General features: G+C 44.8%; 2 protein-coding genes across 2 annotated transcripts; both read left to right on the top strand.

Annotated features, from left to right (window-relative positions):
• Window positions 1-670: 670 nt before the first annotated feature.
• On the top strand, window positions 671-20,785 carry LOC140263501 (feather keratin 4-like). The gene is made up of 2 exons (XM_072358410.1): window positions 671-936; window positions 20,110-20,785. Exons 1-2 carry the CDS (start codon window positions 925-927, stop codon window positions 20,425-20,427), a joined length of 330 nt encoding a protein of 109 aa, XP_072214511.1. The 5' UTR covers window positions 671-924; the 3' UTR covers window positions 20,428-20,785.
• Window positions 20,786-22,826: 2,041 nt separating this feature from the next.
• LOC140263445 (feather keratin 4-like) lies at window positions 22,827-23,123 on the top strand. Its single transcript, XM_072358331.1, has one exon. The coding sequence runs from the start codon at window positions 22,827-22,829 to the stop codon at window positions 23,121-23,123; it is 297 nt and encodes a 98-aa protein (XP_072214432.1).
• The last annotated feature ends 1,337 nt before the right edge of the window (window positions 23,124-24,460 follow it).

Below are 24,460 nucleotides of genomic sequence, written 5' to 3' on the forward strand. Positions count from 1 at the left end.
CAAAGGCTCAGAGGTATATCAGAAGGCTGGACAGACAGGAGTTGCCATCTTTGTGCCTATATCCCATTCCATCTACCTAATCTCTATGACTATAAATTACTTCACCTATATACTGAGCATGCAATGCCAGGGAAGGTTCATCTAGAGGATAAGAGATGAAAACTATCAAAGAACCCCCTTCAATGAAGTATAAAGACCCCCTAAAAAAGAGCTTTGGCAGTGGAGACCATGAAATAAAACATCCTTATCTTGTTCTAGTGCAGAAACAACATTTGATACCCACACTACACACTCAATTGAGGAATGAAAGGAGAAGGCAGTGACTGCATAGCAATGAAAACCAACAGACGTAGTTTGGTATAGAAAATTTATTGGGAGGGAGACAGCTTTCCTACAGTTGTACAGAGTATAAGTTGGCCAGAATATAAAGTTTATCTTCTTGGGGGTCCAGTGGGGCTTTGGTTGATCACCAGCATCAAAGCAATGCAATCTATTTGTTTTATTTCCCTTTTGGTGCACTTCCTGCGTGCAATTTCTAGCATCCCGAGTCACCTCCCTAAAATCAGTGTTAAGAACGGAACCGAAACGAAGCATGACTTAAGCGGATGACGAAACGGGAAAGCCAGAGGATAACAGACCTAACCTAAAGGCAAAACGAGGAAATGCACATACGAGCCTGCCTTTCACAGGTGCTGAGCGCTCTCATTCCCATCAACTGGAGCCCAGCCCTGGGGTGATTTGAGCTGATCCCATTGGCTCCACCCTTAATTTGCTTCTAGAGTTCCCTCGGCGATTTCTTCAGATCGCTTTGTGAGTGTTCAGAATGCCCACCGCTTCCCGGAGCGATACGAATTGCATGGATGAGTCCATTGGGAAGAATAGGTGTAGGAGTACTTCGGGGCGCAACGCGGCTCGGGACGGGTGATGACTTGTGGGGTGAGTTTCTCAACTGCTGGTGCTTCTGCAGGTATTGCTCCTGCTGCTGCGGTGGGGGGCTCAACCTGGGCCATTTCTGCAGACTCTGAAGACCCCACCACGGTTTGCTGTGGGTAGGTGGTAAGGATGGGCCCCGGGAAGGTGACAACGACGGGCGGTGGGTAAATGATGACCCGGGAGTCACCGCAGGTGACCACGCAGGGCTCGTTGCTGCTGCTGGCCAGCGGTTGGGGGCATTTGGTCTCGCAAGGGTTGGTACAAGCCAGCTGGTTGGTAGCCATCACCCGGCAGCGACACGGGTTTCCTGCAAGTTAATTGCGGAATTAGACAAGGGAAAGGAAAAGAAAAAACTTCTTGGTTGCCATTGCTATTTTATTTTGTTTTTTTCCCTGTCTGCTCGGTTATCGCCGCTGGCTCCAAGGGAATTTAAGGCAGATAACTTGGACAAAAGAAACCGTTTAACTCCTCTTCCCATCTCTATAGGCTTTTCCTTCATCTATTTATCTCTTTCTAATTTGCTCCTTTAAGCTCGCTCCCTTCCTTCCAAAGCCCAAATCCTCCCCGTTCGTGTTCCCCATCCCCACCTAAGCTAACTCTGCTCTGACACCTCCCAGCCTTTGGCAGCGCTTCCTGCAGGCAAGCAGTATCCTGTTCGCACAGCATCTCCTCCCACCCTGAGCCTCCAGGGCTGCACCCACTCTATGTGCTGTATGGATGGGGTGCAAGCTGAGGGATCTGGGTTTTCCACACCTCTGAGCGTTGAATGATCTGTTTAAGAAAGCTCCTTTATTTCTGCTATTGTTTGCCATGTAAATTCCTGCTATGAAAAGGTATTGTTCTATGAACACACGGAATAACTGAAGGCAAAGAATAAAGGGGGGGGGGGGGGGGGGGGTTCAGATACAGGTTTAATAAATAAAATGCTTTGCTTGCGGCATGCATGTTGTAGATGAGTGGCTGGCCGATTGTTTTATCAATGGAGAAGTGGTATATGGGGTCATAAAATAACGCAGCCAGGTACGCTTCCCAATGGATAAACGATTCTATTGCAAAGCGTGGAGTGTCTGAAGCTGCTTTCCCTGACTCCAGGAGCTCAGTGCTGAGAGGGAAGGAGCAAACGAGCGAGCTCTCTGATCTATTTGCTTCTCTCTGCTGTAGCCAGGGGAACAGAAAGCCATCTCCAAACCCCTCGTCCTGCAGAGGGTGGGGGTAGGGGGAAAGCATGCATGGCATTTTATTCCTTAAACACCCTTTGGTTAGAACTCAACGTTGGCCTGAAAAGAAAACCTGCGTTGTTCATCCTCTGTTAAGACATAAATGCCAGCGGAACCACGTGCTGATAGTTAGAAGTGAAAGCTTATTTTCAGAGTTAGGCGAAGTAATGGTCTGTAATCATCGCCTGGTGTAGCTTGTTAGGACTCCAAATAAATGAGCTAATAACAAATACAAGCAGTGCTGCATCTCTATAGCGGAACAAAGCTACATCAAGCAATGAAGTTTGACTCTAGACCCCCCCCCCCCCCCCCCCCCAACCCCCCCAGCAACTGCTGACCCCCCCCCTTGCATGGCAAATAAGCATAAACAGAGCTAAAAAGACACTCTCTGCTCTTCTTTTCCAAGCAAAGAGGTTAAAATTCCTGCATCTCCCATCAAATTAACAGCCCAGAGTCTCCAGAAACCCTTGGTTTTTATTTTACAGCCTTCATCCTGCAGAGGAAAAAAAAAAAAATAGTATCTATAGAAAGATGTTTACTAATCCCCCTTGATAGCGCATCTGTGCAGGATTTAGTCCCAATTTTTAAGCAGATTTACCCTAAAATAGCATCAAACTCACAGTTGTCAAATCAGACTTACTCGGTGTAGCGCAGAGAACAAAGTGAAGAAGCAGCAAGGAAAGCAGTGTGTGAAAAGAGCATTTATAGCCTTCCTCGGATTGCCTGGAGGATCTGAGCCACCCTTTGTGTAAAGCACCTTAATTAGTTATGAAGCAAACTTTGTTGCATGTATTACTCCTGTAATTGTTTTGCTTGCTGTTTATGGTTATCTGAAGCTGAGCTAAGTAGTGACTCAAAATGCAGACGGTGAGCTGCCGGTTCCTTTAATCTCCAAGTTTCCTGGTTTTGCTCTACTGATTTTGTTAGGAATTAAGAATACAAGGCTGCTTTTTGTGACTTATCTGTGCTGAAAACACAGTCGGGGTTGTCAGTATCACAGTGAGTCAGTGCATGCAAGATCTCCTCCCTTGTTGGAAATACAGGCTGACATAGACTCTTCTTTTCCACGCCTAGATGAATCTCTGGAGGCTCAGGGCTTCTTTCTCATCTGATATAATGTTAATGGAGCTGATGGAAGTGCTCTTAACGACCTCAGGGGAAGCATCTGGTGCAAAAACTCGAAACCAAAACTACCTTTTAAATAAAGATGGAGTCGTCTCCAATTCTGAAGCCTAAAAGGAGGAACTGATTAAATAAATGCTTTACTTTTTCTTTTCCTTTTCATTCTGTATGAGGTCACAGAAGCCTAAACTCGCTAAGATATCATTACTATTAACATAAAATGATTTCCAAGTATGATATATGAACATGTTTGTGGAGTACTTTGAAATCTCGTTTCCTGCTGTCTCCAGAATATTCCTGATAAGCTCAGCAGCCTGGAGGTTGTTCAGGGCTGCCTCGCTAAATAAGAGTAATCCATGGCATAAACATCACGACAGCGGGTTTAATTCATTGGTGTCTTTATGCACAAAGCCTCCCTGCAGAGGGAGGACAGAGTGCAGTGAACTGATTGATTGGAGATTGGGTCTCCCCCATGTCTCCATCACTGAAGTCCTCCTGCAGGTCTCTGCCACCAGGGGGAGCCATCCTGTGCTCAGGAGCCTCCCATCATGCTCACCTGGGGGCAGAGTTAAGGGGATTGGGGGCAGAGTTAAGGGGGTTGGGGGCAGAGTTAAGGGGGTTGGGGCAGCTTGGGGCTGCATTTGTGCCATGACAGAGGTGGCCTCAGGTTTTCATGGTTTGCTCCCATTGAGGTGGTGTGAATATTGCATGCATGGAGGGAACTTGCAATTTAACTGTGAATATAGTCGTGGTGTTCTTGTCTTTTTTTTTTTTTTCTCGTGGTTCTGATTTCACGTAACTTCTGTCTGGAAGGCTTTTATCCTCAAGAATTGCCATTTTGAAGCATGGCTTTCAGAGCACGTGCAGCAAGAATGAAACACACCCCTGTAAAAGCATTCTAGCTTAGAACAGTGGATTCTTGTTTCATCTTCAGAGCACTCAGGGAATCCTTGACATAGACAGGAACTGAATCCTGGCTGTTGTGCTGAGATGCATTCCCTTAGCTATGAGAGAATGAATTCTTCAGAGTTCCCTTCTATGTAGTATTGCTAAATTAGGCTTTTTTTTCCCCCACTCTAGTTCTTATATTGTACTCCAGGGTGACTCATAAAGGCAGCAGAGCATAACGAGTAAGGCAGACTGCATGTACCACAATACACAGTGTTAATATTGTCAGCACCTATTAACTTTAAATCGTTTTAGAAAATTATACCCTTGTGCAAGGCAGGGGCAGCATTAATAATGGCTCCTGTCTAGCTAAAATGTGATCTGTACGGCCAAACCAGTTCTGTTTAACTTCATAGTGCAGGAGTCTTGTTTATAAAGCTGAGTCAGGAATGCTTGCTAATGAAGGAATAATCAAAGGAAAATACTTAGGAATGGATGCTCTGCTGATGTAGATCTGCAACGTTCACTCTCTGGACTTCAAAGAACTCTATATGCTTACCTCATCTGCAAATATATTATATCAGCACAAATTCTGCCCATTAGGCACTTATGAATTGAAATGGAGGTCCGGATTGTGAACAGAAGTTAATCACTTATGTATTTAATATACAGCTCTGTGATTTCTTATGCTAGCAGAAACTTTGGCTTTCTGGCTTTATACAAACCACGAGTGAAAGTCATTCCAAATCTGAGGCAGCACATTGCAGCCTAATTAGGACCGTGCCAGAAGTGACCTTGATCATCTCCTTTAAGATGATGCTCTTGCTCAACACAAGGCGTTGCCTCCAGCTGTTGTCATTATACAGCAATTTGCATAGGCCACGCATTCATGTTTGCGAAACATTTGCAGTCCTCAGCATTCCCATGGAGCTTAATTACACAGGGTGTTCCCAGAAAGACCTCATAAATCCTAATGCATGGCAAGAAGGCGTACAATTGAACGAAGCTGCACAGCTACTGGAAAAAATTAATATAAATCCATCAAGCTGGGTGTCAAATAGGGTGATGGAAGGGTTTCTTGGAGCATGTATTGCAGTTCAACTGAGTAGAGCCTTTACTGAAGGTCTTCCAGTAACATTAGTAGATCAAAAGGGGCAATGTTGTCTTGCATTATGACCTCGTGGTCTGTGTGCTTGCTGGTTGAGCTCTTTGCTTTCCAGGCTTGTCAGGAGCAATATTGTGAGGCTGGGGCTCCCTGGTTGTTCCATATCTTTAGCAGTTCACTTTTAGGGCTTAACAGCCCAGCAGACAGGGTAGGAGAAGCATTGACTTGTCCAAACTGAAGGTTAGGGTGAGAAATTTAGAAGAGGGAGGTGCTGGAGGAGCACAGGAAGGAAAGAGGATGAAGGGAGCAGAACAGGTGAGGGGCACCCAGCTCACTATATGAAGATCAGAGCAGTATGAAACATGTGATGCAAGGAAGAATAAATGGTGGCTCGTTGGGTGCAGGAAAGCAGAGAAAAGTCACTTAAATGATGTAAGATGCGTTTGGTGTGTGAGGCTGCATGTTGTCCTTGGTCTTAGCATAGGTTTTATGTTGTTTTTCCTGCTAGCCCTGTGTTGTGTGGGCTGCTCTTGTTGTTTGTATATAGAAACCAGAGCCTTACAACCAAGTTGAGAGCAGAACCAACCCTGGGTTACTTAGCCTCTACAGCTCCCTCTAGCGGCGTAATGTGACATTGCACAGCCTGCCTCAGTTTCCCTTTGTCTTGAGTTTTTCTTTAGCCTTCACATCTAAGTAGCAGCACAGATGGTATCCAGCACATAAGCAGCAAACTGCTTTTCTTCTGCCACGTGTCATGTGCACAACCTTATTCTTAGGTGTCCTATTATGTATTTTCAACACAAACATAAATACAGGTGCTGAAGTTGCTGGTTGTCTTCTTGTGCTTGGATAAGGAGCAAGCCAGGTAAAGTAATAGTGGTGTATATCTGATATTTATTACCTGATAATGTTAGAGTCAGGGTGAAGCTTGCATTGCATTGACTACAAAATAGCAGTGTCAGAGACAGTCCCTGAGTGGGGCCGTATCTGAGATCATCAGTCAGGCTTGCCTAAAGGTGTGGAAGGAGCTGCTCTCACTGCTTATTTGTCACTGCAGATGAGCAGGTGCACAATTGCAGAAGGCTGAACCCTCCTTGGTGAGTGCAGGTTGGGAAGAAGTTGGAGTCAGGCCCTTGTGGAGGTGCATTGAAGGTGAATGAGGAGCAGTCAGCTGAGATGGAAGATGCAGTGGGCAGATCTGAAGCATCTCTTTAAAGCAACTATTAGTGAAAGCAAAATGAATCGAGATTGTAAGGATTCTATTTTGGTGTTATTAAAAGAATGGATGTTTTTCAGTCCTGGGGTATCACAGCTTGATGAAATGCTGATGATTTGCCAGCACTGCAGTGTGGTACTTTCAGAAGGTCCTGTAGAGCCTTAAAGAAGGATTTGCTCTCAGCATTCAGTGGGATGTGTTTAAGAAGTGAACGTTTCCCCCCAGGGGGATCCCACACATTCACCTGAGAATTTAAAGACGGTTTGTGGCATGGAAACCTGAAGTCGTTTAATCAGGATCGAACCACAGGAATGTAAACAAATTATAGAGGAGAGTGAAGAAGGTGCTTTTAGCAATCTGTGGGCGTAGCAGCTTAACCCAGTGAGAGTCATCTCGTGTCTTTCATGGCAGACCTTAGAGTTGAGGTGGTTATGGGGTGAGAAATGCTGCACAGTAATGGACCTCTGGTCCCAGTGTCCCCCATATTCCTCCGAGTGGGGGAGAAGGGGAGCTTGGTTGCTAATGGAAGACGAAGTACTCAAAGCTCAAGGGTTACAAATGGCAGCTGTGTTAGCAAAGTGTCATCAGTTTTTGTGCATGTTTGATATTCGAGCGTAGTCTGATGTGGGGTGGTTCCATCTGTTGCCATGTTTTATGGACTAAAAGAAAGCCAATGACACCTAAAAATGACTTTGAGTTCATAATGTTGAAGTTTCATCTATTAAAATACACAGGTAGGTGCTATTGCTTAATGGTTCCTTTAGAGGGCAGCCCAGAAAGTAGGGATAAGGAATGCAGAAGTTGATGAATTAAGGGAAAGAAGATGGCAAAATTCTCTCCCTGCACAGGGAAGTTCTCTGAGGCAGAAGAAAAGGTTGGAGAGAATCAGGAACGTGGATTCTGCCTCATGGGAAAGGCTTGAGGCAATGAATGAAGTCGTTTTGCACGTTCAAGGTTTAAGATTGGATTTGTCTGATCCGGATTAGTGGTAAAGAGTAGCAAAGATCTGGTTCTGGGACATATAGGTTGAGTTAAATGATACTGATTTTATAGTAGGCTCTTCACCTATGTGAATCAACACAAAAACACTGGAGAAGTACTTTGGAACTCCTTCCCTGAGGGCAATTGGTGGCTTCCCAGAGAATGGTTTTGCCTCTGGGACCCTTTGAGAGGTGATGGGTTTGTTGGGACAGGGCTGCTACAGGGCAGTGATATTCCAAACACATGAGAATCTTGTTTGTGCCCAATTTATGCTGAGCACGATGCGTTCTGGGCTGGTGAATGGGGGAGAGAGTGAAGGAGATGCATGGATGCCAATGTCTTGGTATCTGTCTGAAAAAGCTTCAGGGTATGAGAGGAGAGCTGGTTAAAATGAAGCACGAGGTCATTATTTTACAGGTTGTTTTTTTTTCCCACCTGCAAAATGCAGCTCGCAGCCCTTGCATTGGTTTCTAAAGTGTGGATGTTGCCCAACATCTGGGTGTCAAAATGCGAGGGGCCACACGCTGAGTTTCACAACGCTGCCTGTGTGCAAACATAATGAATGTTTGCGAGACACCGGAGGCTTCAGGGTGATGTGCTATTACTGAAAGGATCCGTCAGCAGGTGCTCTAATTGATGGAAGTCAAAGCTACAGGTTTAATTAGCAGACTCCAAGAACTCAGGTGGGTGAATATGAGGAAGGCTGGGGGGGGGAAAGGTGCCCACTTTAAAATCTTGTGAGGCAGCAGCGTTTGACTTCAGGGTGTGCATTTTGATGCCATCTTTTCATGGATTGATACCCACAGGCCTGGCCTCAAGTCATCCCCTTATATCTGTCCTGCTTTCTTGAATACTTTGGAAGCACAAGTAGGGTGAAGGTGTTAATCCTTCCTACTTGCACAGTGTAGCCAATTAAAGGCAGAATCACTCCCCTGCCTGGCCTCTTCAGCACCCTAATGCTTAGGCTAATAGCTCATTAGTTCTAGCTATTATTGAGTATTGGCCAACTCCTGTTTGCTTTGCACCATTAAGTTGCAACGTATCCAGGTTGCAGGCTTCTTTTGCGCAAGCTGCCCTAACAAAGTGACCTGGAGTGAGTGTTGCAGTGGCTGCTGCCACCTCCGAGTGCTCAGCCAAGGGTTTTATCCTGCTTTTGGAGGAAGCAGACTTGAGAGCTGGCCCAGAAACTCACTGTAGGGCTCCAGTTAAGGATCAGAAAGTCCACATTGGTTGCACATCCAGTGGCAGCCTGGGGAAGGAGCATGGTGCAGGGCTTGGTGGGCTTCTGTGATCTGCTTTGGTGCTGCTCAGTGCACAGCACTCATATTGGAGATGGCAGAGCATCGTTCTTCCATCCCAGAAATGCAGTTGGGATGGATGCTTTAAGAAGTGCAGAGGTTGATAGGTATCGGGTGGTGATGAAGTTGGTGCTGGGGTGGTGAGTTGAGCCTCATCCGTGGTGGCACTCAGGAAGGCTCCAAAATAAAATGTAGAGAAGGTTTTTAAAAGACAAAGGGAAACTGAAAAGTGTGTGCTGCACGATCATGTTTAATGCAAACGAGAAGCTGAGTATACATGTGCAAAATGAGATGGATAGGGTATAAGCAGAAGAGTTCCAGGACTTCATAAGGGTCTACAATGAATCTCCAATAACGTGGCACTGCGTAGGCTGCTCTTTTTTTCTATAATCAGAAGTATTTTACAATGAAATCTGCTGTTACAGTTGCTTGAAGTTGTTGGGTTTTGTTTTGCCTTGCCCTGGTTTGCATCAAATGAGATATAAGCTCATATAAGCAGAGAAATAAGCTGTTAAATCATTACATTATGCATTACGGTTCTAAGCAGAAGTAAAGCGTGAGGAAGGCTTACAAATGCCTAAGAGCTGATTATTATTATTATTAATAATATTGATGGTAAATCCTGGTTCAGCAAAGTATACAAACGAATGTCAATTTTGATTAGAAATTTCATTTTGAAACCCAAGATTTTCAGTCATATAATTTTAAGAAGTTATTTTACTGTTTTTGTTTTTTTTTTTTTTCCCCCAAGAGGAATTGATAATAAACACCAACGTTGGCATAAAAACTTGAATTTATTCAAGGTTTATCAAATCGGGGGAATTTTATTCTTTTTGAAAAATCTCGTTTCTTGGAAGTTTCTTTTTCACCTGAATTTGGAATAAGACCAATAAGCCATTCTCAATTTCTCATGCAGGTTTAATGGTGGGAAGCCATTCCCTTTTTTGACTGCACTGGGAGCTGCGGGAGCTCAGCACTTCTACAATCCATCATCCATAAACTTAGTCGTCATCTGTCTTTTTTTGTTTCCAGTTCTGGTTTTAATCCAGCATGGATATCCATGGATTTAGCTTGGCCTACAAGTTCTAAAGCACAATGGGTTGGAGAAGTGAGGAGACAAAGGATTCCCGCTTCCTGAATCAAAACATGATAATCCTGAGTTACATGCTGTCCCAGAACCACACATGCCCCTGAACCCAAGAGATCCCCCAGAACCAAGCAGGTTGCTGATATCAAAGAGCGCGGTAGTTCCAACTATGGTTTGCTGAGGGAAAGTGGTGAGTGTTGGGCCTGGATAGATGACAGAATATGGTGGCGAGTCGGGCTCCACTATGTCCACTATCGTGTCGGGGTATTTTATGACACAGGTCTCATTGGAGGTGAGGGCAAAGGGCTCGGGGCAAACAACCCCCGGCGGCAGGCAGCACTCGTCGAAGGGCGACATGGGATGGATCCAGACCTGAAAGACAGGAGAAGGAAGGGGGGAGGAGGGGATGGTCAGTCCGGTGGGCAGCCGTTCTGTTTGATGTCTGGATTTTAGGAGGAAAGAGTTGTAGGCTGGGTACTGCGAATGCTGATGAAGGGGAGAATTGTGAAGCACAGATGGTCCAGTGTTAATTACAGAGGTTAGTGGGCTCTGCCTGTGGCAGGGGGGTTGGAGCCTGATGATCCTTGAGGTCCTTTCCAACCCAAGCCAATCTATGGTTCTACAACTGGTGTTTGTTTCTGTCTTCTCCGTAAGTAACCCTTTTTAATCCCATTGTTTCAATATCTAATTATGCTTTCTTGAACATAGCTGTTCTCAGCCTAAAATGGCTATTGCTTATCAGGATTCTTAACCTGCTGCGCTGCTGATTCCCTCCTGCTGCCTGTTGAGCCTTGCTTTAAGCTGTAACCCAAACTCAACTCCATGTTAAGGTTCCAGTCTTATTCTTCAGCACTGGTGAAATTGAAGCATGGGGTGAATGAAGAGTTACCTCATCCTCGCATGGTTAGAAGTGGAACAGTCAGAAATGGGATGGAGATCCACCCATCTTTTATTAGTCCCATTGTTTATCATTCACATTGCAGTATCTTATATTTGAAACCACACAGCTCTTTAAAACCATACCTGATATCAAGGGCAGATTTTCTTGGGCATTGTTTAATTATAGATTGACAAGCAGTCCTTGCCCTGAATTGTGCCCACACTAATTAGGCGATGCAAACAGAGTAAGGGAGAAGCGATAATTTCCTTCATCAGCACAAAACTGATGTGGAAGCGATTAAGGGATGGCAGGAAGGTCCACATGAATCCCAACATTTACCCTTTAAGTCTACAGGAGAAAGACAAGAAATCTCCCTGAGTTTTTTCCATGTAAACGTCTTGCTTTAGCTATGTGCCTTCATTGTCTTCTCCCATCCTCAAGAGCTGGGTCTTCGGCTTTTGCCAGTTGCCCCAATGCCTGACTTGAAGGGAAGGAAAAGGCAACGACAGAAGGTTTCAGCAGCTGAGGAGCTGGATTTAAGTGGTTAGGTTCCCCTTGGACAGGGGGAAGAGCAGCTGCCTTGGGTCAGTCTGAAGGCAGCGAACTTCAGCGCAGCCCATCCTGACACCCACATAGAGCTGGAGAGGGAACATTTTTATATCCCTTCTAGTTTCAGCACTGTCTAAAACATATCTTAAAGAAAAACAGCAAAATGGCTTTTTAATAGGAAAATCTGAGCTCCAGTCCCCATAGGCTTTTGTAAATACTTAGGGCATGTTCTTCAGTTGTTCAAAGACAAAAGGCAAATGGAGCAGCTGAAGGTGAGAGCATCAAACAAATCCAATTGTTTAATGTGTCAGTTCTTGTAGCGTTAAAGAAGAAATGCTTGTCAGGGTGAAACTGAGACTTCCTAAAGTTCCATATTCCCTTCCCAGCCTAAATGAACTGTTGGCCTGAATGTTAAACGTCGTTTACAATTGCCAGCGTTCGCCTCCGAAGCGTAAAACTTCAGTTGCCTTAAACTTAAAGGACAACAGAAAGTATATTTCTGGAAGAGCATCCCCTTTACCGCTTCCCAAGTTCAACTTATTATTTGATTAATATTTAGATAGCAATAAGTAATTGATTCGAAATTGACTTACCCGGATCACCAAGGAGAGGAGTTTAAGAAAAGTGATTAGGAGAGTTCTACGTAGCAAATGCTTTTATACACTTAGTCAAATTGCCTGGAGGATGTGACACCCTTTTTGCATGAAGTCTTAATTAGTTGCAAAACAAAGTTTGCTGCATGCATAACTTCTGCGAGTAATGAAACTGTTTGGCTTGCTGTTTGTTTGCTGGCTGTTGGATCTTCACGCAGTGTGCTAACGTGTTGCTACACCCTGCAGGCAGGATTCGCTTCAGCATCTCATGGGTCAAAAAGAACTAGATAGACTCCATTAACCGCATTTCAGTTATATTATGACTTGATTAAGCATTCGTTTATATACTTCAACCTGAAAGGAACCGAGCATCAGCCGTAGTGCTTGCTTGTCAGGGAGCAGCGTTGTATTTTCTTCTAGCAGATTAGCTTTCCTGTGCAGCGTAGAAGTGAGGAAAGTTTACCTCTGAAATACGTTACAGCGTGACTTGAAGCTGTTAGGTGAATATCTGTGGTTAAAGGGGAGAGCTAACATTTGTAGCCACTTTCCCATGAGGTTGACCATCTCAAGGCTGATTTCTGGGGAGAAACCTCTGTTATTTCACATTCCTCTTCAGTGCTTGCAAACAGAGGTTGCGTGGGTCTGAAATGGAGCGGCATGCAGGTTTGCTTTGGCCACGTTGCAGTTAAAGGCAGGCAGATGTCACCCACGTTTTTTTTATCACTGACTCAAAGTGAAGTCATGGAGAGTCGTGGGACTGTGTGTTTTGTTGGGCTTTTTTTTAATGCAGTTTATGGACTGGGTTGAAAAGGGCAGTCCTACAGGAAAGGGAGATTGCAAGAGATTGCACTGGATGCTGAAACTGGTCTTTCCATCCAGCCTTTGTTTGCTTTCTATGACTTCCGGAGAAGGTAGCGTGGATGGGAGTGTTTTTGATGTCATTCACTGACACAGCAGCTCATAAATCAGGAACAGTTTAGTATTGCTTTGGGTTTGTGTTTTGTTTTTCCCACATATAAAATCACATGAAAGGCATTCTTAATTAAAATCTTATTGCAAAGGCATAGTTACATTTACATGCGGCACAATGGAACTCAGTGTGTTGCATTCATGTATATACACAATGATTTATCTGCACAAATGGCTGAGAACCACTCAATCTTTTGTTCTTCCCATGTAAATGTTTTGGCCTTAGGACCCCCCTGTGAACACCCTCCCAAGCTACAGATAGCTTGATGTGAAGGAAAGCTTAAGGAAATAGTTACAACCAAAAGAATGGTACCTCCTGGTTTGCAAGGCAAGAAGGGCAAGGCTTGTCGTTGCCCATGAGGATGGTTCTTCTTTGCTTGGAATACAAAGGGAAATGATAGGGTTGATGGAAGGGTCTTGAGGTTGCTTGAGTGTTTGCCCAGCGTATTTTAAAGCCAAATGTCTGCTTGAGGCTATGGAGGGTTGGGGGGGGGGAAGATTACCTGCTCCTCCTGTGTAATGCAAGATAGATATTGCTTCTATTCACAGAAGGTAAATAAGAGCTCTGTGTCTTGATTGTCTCCAGTGTTGCTCTTTGCTGTGAATGGACATCTGCGGAGGAATGTTATGCATGCAGTGACATTGCTGCCAGAAGGTGGCAAGTTTGGAGTGGAAGTGGATTTCTGTTTAATCCTTAGATCTCTATTGGCTTTTTTCCCAGCTTTTTTTTTAACATCTCCTACCCTGAATCCTTTCTAGGGCCATAATAAGAAATGGGGGGGAAGGAGAGGGGGGATATTTATTTCTAATTAGGATTTCTGAACACTGTGTGAGAGGGGAATAAAGGAATTGGGGATGTCCTAAAGAGTCCTGCCATTGCTTTAGGCAAATGGGTACAGGCCTTGGTAACAGCACAGGGAGATAATGGCACAAAACCCTTAGCTGCCAACCATGCTCATCTCTAATGTCACCATCATCGCTCTTCCACATCTTCTCACTCTCTTATGGGCTGCCCCAGGCTGGGTCAGTGCTTTGTATCACATAACATCGTGGGGATCCATGGGACTTTCTTTACAGTTTGGGGCACTGTGTTAAATGGTACCCAAAGCTTCCCTCGCAGCTCAGTTTTTCATTGCCTTGAGCCAATTTTAATTCTAGCTATTATCTAGGTTTTATAAAGTGAAGTACAGAGGCTCAATGAATCACCAGAGGTCACTTGGTGAGTGAATGGAACAGCCTGGAGTAAAACAGGCTTTCCTCATTGGCGTTTATCATATTTATAATTGGAATTCCAGCAACTGTTTGAAGTCTTAACTTAGATTGCATTGCATTGGGCAAACAAAGGACAAGTCCCTGTGCTGAACAACAAATACTGGAACTGATTAGACCTGAGAAACAAAAGAGAAGGGATTATTATCTCTTTTACAAATGCAACCGTAATGCACGGGGATTAAGGGAGGGGTTGTCAGCACAGAAAAGCACAGGGAGCAATTTTTGACACGTCCTGAAATGACTTCATCAATTTTAAGATAGGAAATGAACACAGCCCACGTTTTAATAAGTGACAGAGCCCCAAGAGGTAACTATCATTGGTGTTGTCCTGTGCTGTTTCCATGATAAAACTGAAGATCTGGTGCAAAAACTCAGTGCTGATGTTGTCTGCAGTGTCTGTGTGTGGCCATGGCTAACCCAGTGGTTTGCGTAATAGAGCATCCTTCTTTCTCATCTATTTCCAGAGAAGAGCTTTGAAATAGAATCTAAAGGAAGACGTGGCCTCGTTGTGGCCTTCCACTGCTTGAAGGGAGTGTATAAACTGGAGGGGGAATGGCTGTTTACACGGGTTGATGGTGATAATACAAGAGTCAGGGTGGTATGTTTGGGTTGCAGTTGGACTTGATGGTCTTTGAGGTCTTTTCCAACCTGAGCAATTCTATGATTCTATGAATGGTTTTAAACTGAGACGGGGAGGTTTGGGTCGGATCTTAGGAGGAAGTTTGTCATGCAGAGGGTGGTGACGTACTGGGACAGGTTGCCCAAGGAGGCTGTGGATGCCCCATCCCTGCAGGCATTCAAGGCCAGGCTGGATGTGGCTCTGGGATGCTGGTTGGTGACCCTGCACACAGCGGGGGGTTGGAACGAGATGATCTTTGAGCTCTTTGTAACCCTATGACTCTATGTTAAATGTCCAGAAGGATTATAAATGCTGCTTGTGTGAAGGTAAACTTGTTCAGATCGAAGCGTAACACTTCAGTAAGGCTTGGAATGAATAGTGAGCATTAAGTTTTTTTTTTTTTCCCATAGAACAGAAAAAGGTGCCAAGCTTTTCAAAGCTCTCCAAAGGATTTAAGATACGATCTCCTGTTAAAATCTATGCTGGCTTTTATGGTTTCTTTATTTTGTTTTTTGTGTTGTTGTTTTTTGAAAGAAAAGTGCAATTACTGATGCCTGGGAGTTAATGACTACCGGATAATGATCTTTAATGAAAAGAAATCCCACTTAATGAAAATCCACACTGGGGAGTCATCCTTTAGGTGGTAGTTGGTTTAAAAAGGGAAGAATTGTCTTACTGTGGATTTATGTGCTTTTCTGAAGAGAGCAGTTAGAGAGAAACAAAGGAAAGAATAAGCAGAGGAATGAGAAGCTTACGTGGTGGAAATGTTCTTCAACTGACTTGAAGGATTAAAGATGTTTTTGTGCTTGAGGTCCTATTTATTCATGCAGGTTTCTACTTCCACCTGCTCATGTAAGCCGGGCTACACCCAATTAGAACACACATTCATATTCTGCCTGCAGGTTTCTTCCCTTGGAAATGTAGAAGACCCTAAACCACCTTTTGGGTCATTTTCCTGACTCTGGAAACAGCCTCTGGGATTGAAGAATGTTCCTTTTGTTGCTTCTTTTCCAACCTGAGCATATGAATGTTTCAGGTCTTTCTGAGCCCCAAAATGCAAACGGAAGATGAGCAGATGATGCATTTGTTCACAAGTGTTCTTCCCTATTTAGACATACGTAGGCAGCAAGCAAGCAGGTTTTCATTCAGGTGACTTCTGAGAAGATGGTTTTGTATGTAAAGGTTCAGCCTTGCTCTGCAGTGTGATTTCAGCTGCCTGCTTTGAGACGCCTGCCAACATTGCAAAGCTACTCCAATGGAAAGCAAACAAAAATGCATGTGATGCAAGCTCCTTAGCACATAGCTAGAGAATGTGCATTAATAACCTTGACACCTATTTCAGGGTGACTTTGTAACTTTGCTTTAAAATGCTGCAATTGTGCCTGGATGCTTAAAATATGGTAATAAGCATTTTGCATGTCTAAATCATTAGTGAGGGTTTGCAGAGTGCGAAGAAATCCTTTAATCTGAAACTTCCATCGGCTGTTTCCAATGGCTTTCATTGCTCTGGGATCTTTACAAAGGCAGCTACTTCACAGGGATAATTCAGAAGATGAGAATAAGGGATTAAATTAGTTATATTAAAAGGGAAAGAAAAGAGAGAATAGCAGTGACAAAGAAAATGGAATGGTTTTTAGAGAGAGATGGTGGAGCTTAAACAGTTTTTGTGCTAGAATTTCCCCCATCTCTCATGAGAGAGACCCCCAGCCTCCTTACCTTCAACACCTTGTCCAAAGAGTCTGGCTTGCACAGTTCAGAGTTGGTACATCAAACCTGCCAGGAGTTTTTCACGCTCAGCTACAAATGTAATCCTGGCATTATGAGAAGGAAAGAGTCATCCTGGCTCATCTGCTTTGTCCAAACAGCTGACTGCTGCAACTGTCTGCCATCAGATGATGCCACTGGTCTCCAGGGCAGGATGAGGATCTCTTGGCGTGTAGGAGAGCAAAAATGAGGGAACAAAGGAAATAGAAAATCCTTTTCCCTATATATCAGATTATATGTGCTCACTCTCCCTAAATGTGTAGGGTCCTTGGGCATGGCCAATGGCAGAGAGCATTCTCCTTATTTTATGGCCATATCCGGGTCTCTTTGGAGCCAGGTGAAAGCTGTAAGTGACATCCTGGGGATATAGGATGGATGAACTGCCCAAATTGCTCCTGATTAAGCTGATTTTTAGGAAGCATTTGCCTTGCAAACAACGCATCTGAGGGGCTCCGCATTTAAATCCCACAGTAATCAGTTACTGAAAGTCCCTAATGAGAAGGGAAAAATAACCCATCGTGGATATGACTTTTACCCTGAAAAAATTATGATTAGAATGACTTCTGCCCTTGGTAGTAAAAAAATCATTGTAATGATGGGTATCCATGTAGGGGAGTTGACCCACATATATTGGGGTCACCTGAGTCTGTATAATGTGTGAATGGGTTTTAGCGTGAACACAATGTTGGGGGGAAAAAAAAAATGCATTGTGAGGCAAGAAATGGTGACCTGATTAAGAGCTGATCAGTGGGATGTGATGCGTGACTGTGATCTGTTTATCTCGAAGGGATGCTGTTGCTCAATTCATGGGTGTCTGAAGCCAGAACCATATTTTAAGTGTAATAGCGCTGCGCTCTGCATGCATAAATCATTAATGAATACCTGTGATATGACATTTGATCTAAGGAGGCCATGGAGCTTCCTGATAAGAGTTACTGCCCCAGGCACCCCTCCAACACACCTTATAATTTAGAAGAGATTTGCAGGAGGAAAAAAAAAAAAGAAGCAATCACTGTTCTATGAATGAAGCAAACAAGCAGCAGGTAAACAACCCCGGGTGGGAAATCTGGAGGGCAGATCTCAGGCTATGTGAGGCACTTTCCCTGATGAGCTCCTCCTGTGGGCTGTTAAATGCAGCTTCAGCCACAACGATGGGGTACAGGGGTAGGAAGAAAATACTGTCATCAGTGGTGGCTGCAGCTTTTCACCCTGATTCTTGCTGATGGACCCCCTTAATGGGGGGGTCACTGCCCAAGTGAGCATAGTGGGGGCCAGCCAGAGCTTGAAGAACGATGCTTTCACCATCAGAAAGGGTGAAGAAGGCTAGAAAGGCCCTTTTCTGGAATAATAATGATCAAACAACTTGTCTAGACAGCACGTTGGTACATTGCAATTGCTTTTATTTCAGACTTCAATAGAAGGGAAAGTCTCCAGCCCTTCCTTCTGAGACCAGAGGGAGCCCACCTGCTGTGGGATCGCTGGGTGTGATCTCAAGCTGTAAACCTGGAGCAGACATTTGGCTCCAGCTCTGCAGGTAAACGCCTTTAATTTGTCTTCTCTCAGCAGACCCGAGGACTCTTCAGTGAGATGGGCGTGCTGATGAAAACAGAGGCAAAAAGAAGCAGAATTTGTGTAAAACACACCTTTTTGGAATGGCAGTGGGTACAGCAGCAGGCTGGTGCTTGGGAAAGGGGCTGGTTGGTATTGATGGTCTCCATATAAGCACATTCCAGCTTTATTTTGTTGCCTGATGCTGCTGCATTGCACAGGCAGAGGAATTCAGGGTGGTTGAAGATCTGCTCCAAAAGGTGCCATTACAACATACAAAACTACTTTTTAATGGGAATATATATATATATTCCCATTAAATATATATATTATATATATTATATATATTATATATTATATTTATATAATATAAATATATATATATATATTTATATATAATATATATATATTATATATATATAATAACCTTGGTTTCTGAAGTTATTAAATATTGTCTGCTTGGGGAGTAACTATGACTCTCCAGATTTCAAGTGAAGTTATTATCCAAGTGACATCCCTGTTTCAATTCTGTCATCCACTTGGAATATTAACATAGTGTGTGTACTTTATGTCTCAACCATTAATGAATATCTGGGACTAGCTTTGAAGCTTGGTTCTTTAAAGGAGCTGAAGGAGAAGCTTCAGTGTTGTTGTACAGCCCCAGGGATCTGCAGACAGACACACCTTGGTGGCTTCTGAAGGTATAATGGAGGCGAATGAAAGATGGAGGTGGTGATATTGCTGGGTGAAAACTTTAAGTATAACCTTTCAGAAGGAAATAATAATATTTTGTACAAATATTTCCTACAACTGATCATTGAATGGCTTGAGTTGGAAGAGACCCCAGGGATCAATGAAGCTCCAATCCCCCCTATTGCAGGCAGGGTCACCAACCTCCATATCTGATGGTAGACCAGGCTGCTCGGGACCCCATCCAACCTGGCCTTGAACACCTCCAGGGATGGAGCATCACTTATTTCACTTCAGTGATAGTCATGGGCTTCATTCCCCATGAATCTCTTCTTGTGGGGGTCAGGAGAGGGAGGAAAGCTCATTTCTTCAGACATTCTTCATTTGCTTAAGCCAAAATTACCAACTCAAATTACTTGAGTCTAATAGAAGGGATTGTCTGGTACACCACCTCAATGGAGCATTTTGTTTTCCTGTGTTATGGTATGGTAATAAATCAACAAAGTATGTGTCCAAGCAATTACATGGGTGCCATCTTCTCATGTGATGTAAATTGGTTTAATTTCTTTCCTATAAGAGAGGTGTCTAAATAACATAAGTGGAGGTTCTGGGTGCAAAATTGTTGTTCCTGTACATAAAACCTTAGCGTAATGCACCTCTAATTAGACACGGGAAGCAACTAATTCAATAGCCCATACCCAATAATATCCAACACTGGATACTGAGAAGTATTTCTTCCATATAGAAATGCTTTGTAGAATAATTTTGGATTGCTTTAAGAAAAAAAACAAACACCAAAGTCAGCATTTCTTATGAGGAGCAAGCCAATGATTAAGTGACATAGAGTGAAGGAAAGCTGCATTGCTTTCCAAGCAGAGCACCATTAATGTACAAATTATGAGAAGAAAGAGTACTCTGCTTTTGAGACATCATTTGCAACACTAGTGAAGATAAAATGAAAGGATCAGAGGAGGAATGGGCATGTCATTAGCAAGGAAATGAAGGGGGAACATTGCAAGGATCAATCCCAAACGCTGCGTCTCTAGTGGGGACTGATTTGCATGCATGGCGAGCATGTTTCTGGCACAGAAATTACAAGAGAAACAGGATTCATAGGCCTGGGGCAGTCCAGATCAGTATAAAAGCCAGTCTAGCACCAGGCTCCTTCATCCACTTCTCTTGCCTTCTCCTCCTTGGTGAACAAGGTGAGCTGCAGTGGCCTTCTCCTCACTCTTCTCTGCTTCTCCTCTTGTTCTTCTGGCTTGCTGAGACACTCTCTTCTTGCACTGCCTGTCCCTGCTCCACAGCCTGTGCTTCCTCCTTTGGCGAGGAGGCTGCCAGGCTGCAGCTCACCTGTGTTTTGCTGTGCTCTCTCCAGGTCCACCTCCATCCCACAGCCATGTCCTGCTACGATCTGTGCCGTCCCTGTGGCCCGACCCCTCTGGCCAACAGCTGCAACGAGCCCTGTGTGCGCCAGTGCCAGGACTCCCGCGTGGTGATTGAACCATCTCCCGTGGTGGTGACCCTGCCGGGACCCATCCTCAGCTCCTTCCCCCAGAACACCGCTGTGGGATCTTCAGCATCGGCTGCTGTTGGCAACATCCTGAGTGCTGAAGGAGTGCCCATCTCTGGTGGCTTTGGCTTCTCTGGCCTGGGGGGCAGCCGCTTCTCTAACAGGAGGTGCCTGCCCTACTAAGGATGATGAGGCTGTCCCTTGAGCCTATTTCCAGGTTGAGGATGGAGCTGCTGGCCAGTGTTTCCAGATGGGCTGAGCACCCTCGTGCCCTCCTGTAAAGCAGAGAGGGATGCCAGGTTACCAGCTTATGTGTCTAGAAACACGGCCAGCAGATGTCTTCCCCTGCTTTCTTCTCATCATCAGGAGTCCATATTATCTCCTGATCTCCTGTGTCATGGGTTTGGCCCTGAAGCAAGCTGAGATGGCTCTGCATCTTCTTTCTCAAGCCATATGAGGGAGAAAGATCTGCATCTCATATTGGTGAAGGGGTGTAAGATCCCTTTGACCATGCACTGTTTTGTTTTGGTTTTTTTCTATCTTCAGACTCAATAAAATTTGTGCTGCATTATAATCTCAGTTTTGTTTGTTTTTCTTCACTGTTGGGATTCCCAACCATTCTCTCCAAGGTGAAATGTGATGTTCTGGACTGTCAAGTTCAGTTCTGCTCCCAGATCTTCCATCTATTCCTACACCTCACTTTCTTATTCCTCAGCAATGCTGAGGCTGCTGTAGTCACTGTGTTTGTAGTAGCACTGAGCTGCAGCTGGGAATTGAAGGTGTTGGTCTGACCCTTGCACACATGAAGAGGAAAGAAATTCTCTTGATTGCAAGTCACTGTATCTTTTAGCCCTTCTGCCCCAAACCACCAACATTAGGGAGGGACACAACCTGGCCCATGTGTGTTGTGGCCTGTGTTATTGTGCCTCACTTCACCAGGTGTGATGATACAGTTCTGCCTAAGGGATTGCAGGGAGAAAGAAGCTCTGTAGTTCTTCCCATTTTGCTCTGGTCCTCCGCATGTGATGCTTTTGTCTGTGCCTCCCAGTCCTGTTTGAGGCACTGAGGGGTCTCTCCTGCTATGCCAAATGCTTTGGGAAGCCCTGCAATGCCTTTCACTGTAGGTTAAGGCCTTGTCTTCCATGACAAACAGCTTTTGTGAAGCAAAGTCCTGAGGCTGACTGTGCAGGAAGCCCCTCAGGAAATGTACTCTTTGCCAACAGACATGAGTCATTGTGAGCTTTGAGCTGGAGCGAAGTGTGCTGAGAAGCTCAAACAGGGAAGGGAAGGCGACCACAATTGTGAGCACTGACTGTAGGACTTGCACGTGGAAAACTGTGTGAGAGTGATGAGATGCATATGGAGATCCTGGCATTTACTTGCATGCACAGGCATCTTGCTGATGTTCATGGGCAATAGCAGCTGTCCTAGGTGTCCTATGGGAAGCCAAGGTTTCCAAGCTTTTTTACTGATGGCTATTGAATTAACATGTGGTTACAAAGCACATATTGTTGAAAGCCTTGAAGAGAAAGAAGGAACAATCCTGAGTCCACAACTGTGGCCTTTGGTGGTGTGTTAAGAAGGATCTCTCCTCTAACAGCCATCTGTAGTCAGCTGGGGCTGCAGAAAGATGCACAGGTAAAGGAGAGAAGGCCAAAGAACACATGAGTTTCCCCTGATGTCAAGTTTTGGATAGGCTAAAACACAACAGCGCATATCCAACCTGACTGGGAAGGCTTATACTTAATTGTGGCAGAGTTAGGTGAGACATGAAGCAATGGTGGCAGCTACTCCGGTCATAGGAAAATATTCTTAAAAGACTTGTATTTTAGGATTGGAAGGCAACATGAGGCATGTATTTTTCAAGTCTTCAAAGCAAAGTCCCCGAGGGTACAAGGTTAGCATCAAATGCTGTAGCTGGATACTGCACGCTGCTGGATGCATCATTTGCTTGTGCTGATGTATCATTTCCAATGGAAAAATTTTGGTCTCTTATCCTGTCACTTGAAAGGAACTTGAGTGGCAAAATGCGTATGTCATGAAAAGGTAAATGAAAAGGGAGAATTGCAGGGAAGAAAAATCAGTGTCCCTATTTACTTAATTCCCCAAGTTTTGCATACACGATGAGCTTGGGTATCTCACAGTAATGGTAGCTCTAGGCCTGGGGCGGTCCAGATCAGTATAAAAGCCAGTCCAGCACCAGGCACCCTCATCCACTTCTCTTGCCTTCTCCTCTTGGTGAACAAGGTAAGCTGGAGTGGCCTTCTCACTCTTCTCTTTGTCTATTTCTCCTCTTGTTTTTCTCATCTCCAGTGAGTCTTTGCCTCTGTGCAGACCTTGGTGTGAGCCTTGCTCCTGGATGCTGCTCCTGCCTGCTTGTTCTGCTTTCCATTGTTGGGGAGGTGGGAGAAGGCCTTGAGCAGACTCTGCTGGGGATCTTGCAGATCTGGATTGCTATGAGTCTCTTTATGTCCCTGCTCCACAGCCTGTGCTTCCTCCCTTGGTGAACAGGACACCATGTTGCTGCTCACGCTGCCTGTGTTTTGCTGTCCTCTCTCCAGGTCCACCTCCATCCCACAGCCATGTCCTGCTACGATCTGTGCCGTCCCTGTGGCCCGACCCCCCTGGCCAACAGCTGCAACGAGCCCTGTGTGCGCCAGTGCCAGGACTCCCGCGTGGTGATTGAACCATCTCCCGTGGTGGTGACCCTGCCAGGACCCATCCTCAGCTCCTTCCCCCAGAACACCGCTGTGGGCTCCAGCACCTCCGCTGCTGTTGGCAGCATCCTGAGTGAGGAGGGAGTGCCCATCTCCTCTGGTGGCTTTGGCATCTCCAGCCTGGGCAGCCGCTTCTCTAGCAGGAGATGCCTGCCCTACTAAGGATGAGGTGGAATCCCTTGAGCCCATTGCCCAGGAAGCCTGAAGCTGGACTGAGGATGGAGCTGCAGGCCTGAGTTTCCAGATGGGCTGAGCACCGTGTTGTCTGGAAACATGGCCCTCTGATGTTATTTTCTTTTTTCACTTTCTTTTCATCGTCACGAGTCCATATTATCTCCTGCTGTTCTGTACAATGGGTTCATCCTGAAGCAAGTTGAGATGGTCCTGCTTTTTCTCCCTCTCACCATGTGAGGGAGGAAGATGTGCATCCCATTCTGGTGAAGGGTTGTCTGAGTACCAGCTGCTCTTGTAGCAGCCTGGACCAGATCCGTTCCACCATGCACTGCTTTATTTTCTACCTTCAGACTCAATAAAGTTTATGCTGCATTCTTATCTCAGTCTCCTCGTTTCTTTTCTGTTGGGATATTCACTCAAGCTGTCTAAGGGAAAACGTAATGCCCTACTATTGTAAATGGTCCTAATTGGACTTCCTTCCTGCCTTGAGTATTGGAGATGGACATCAGAGATGACACTGTGAACTGGTTGAGAGCTGGAGTAAAGCGCATTGTTGGCAATGTCCTCCAAGTGTTTCCACTTGCTCCTTCAAATTTCATTTAAAGAACAAGCAAGGTTTGGATTTTGTCTTTCAGTTGCTGATGCATACATCTGAATTGCTGGATTGTATGGTTTTGAGGCTAGTGCCCAACTGGTTGACTCTGGTCTGATGCTATATTACCATTCTAAGCATAGTTTTCTTCCCATCCCTCCATGAGCACCTGACAGACCCTCAAAGTAGAGTCCAAAAAGAGTCAAAGAGATAATCTGGCATCTATAGCATCTTTCTAATGGCAGATTATAGTCCCTATTTTGAGTTCTCTCTTCAGAACCTGCTGTCCTTTACTACTTCATGGGCAATCCTTATATCCTGGCCCTGTAGTCCTGTTTAAAGTAGAGTGAGAGTCCACTCTTGTGCTGTATCCTCTTGACAAAAGTGTATTTCTATGCCAGATGGATATTATTGTATTTGATGGCTACTTACATTCAGCAAGACTTCATAAGACCCTTGTGTCTCTGCTTGGGAGACTCAGTAAAAACCCACTTTGCTTCATGCTTTAAGGCATTCTGTGCCTTTTACTGGATACAAGGTCATGTCAAAATATACACCCAGGGATGGAAGACAACACCCTTAGCATGAAGTGTGAAAAAGCAGGGTGTTGTAAGACGTCTGAGGTCTTGTGTTTACCCTCAGCATGGGGATCTGAGTTGGGGAGTATGGAGAGATGGTAGAAAAGTACTTTTTTTGCCTGCAGTGATTTGCTTGCTGAGGGTTTCTGAATGAA

The sequence above is a fragment of the Excalfactoria chinensis genome, chromosome 31 (assembly GCF_039878825.1).
Source record: "Excalfactoria chinensis isolate bCotChi1 chromosome 31, bCotChi1.hap2, whole genome shotgun sequence".
NCBI classification, from domain to species: domain Eukaryota; kingdom Metazoa; phylum Chordata; class Aves; order Galliformes; family Phasianidae; genus Excalfactoria; species Excalfactoria chinensis.

Excerpts from the sequence above, each read along its gene's own strand:
- LOC140263445 (XM_072358331.1), top strand. The coding sequence starts at position 22,827 with ATGTCCTGCTACGATCTGTGCCGTCCCTGTGGCCCGACCCCCCTGGCC.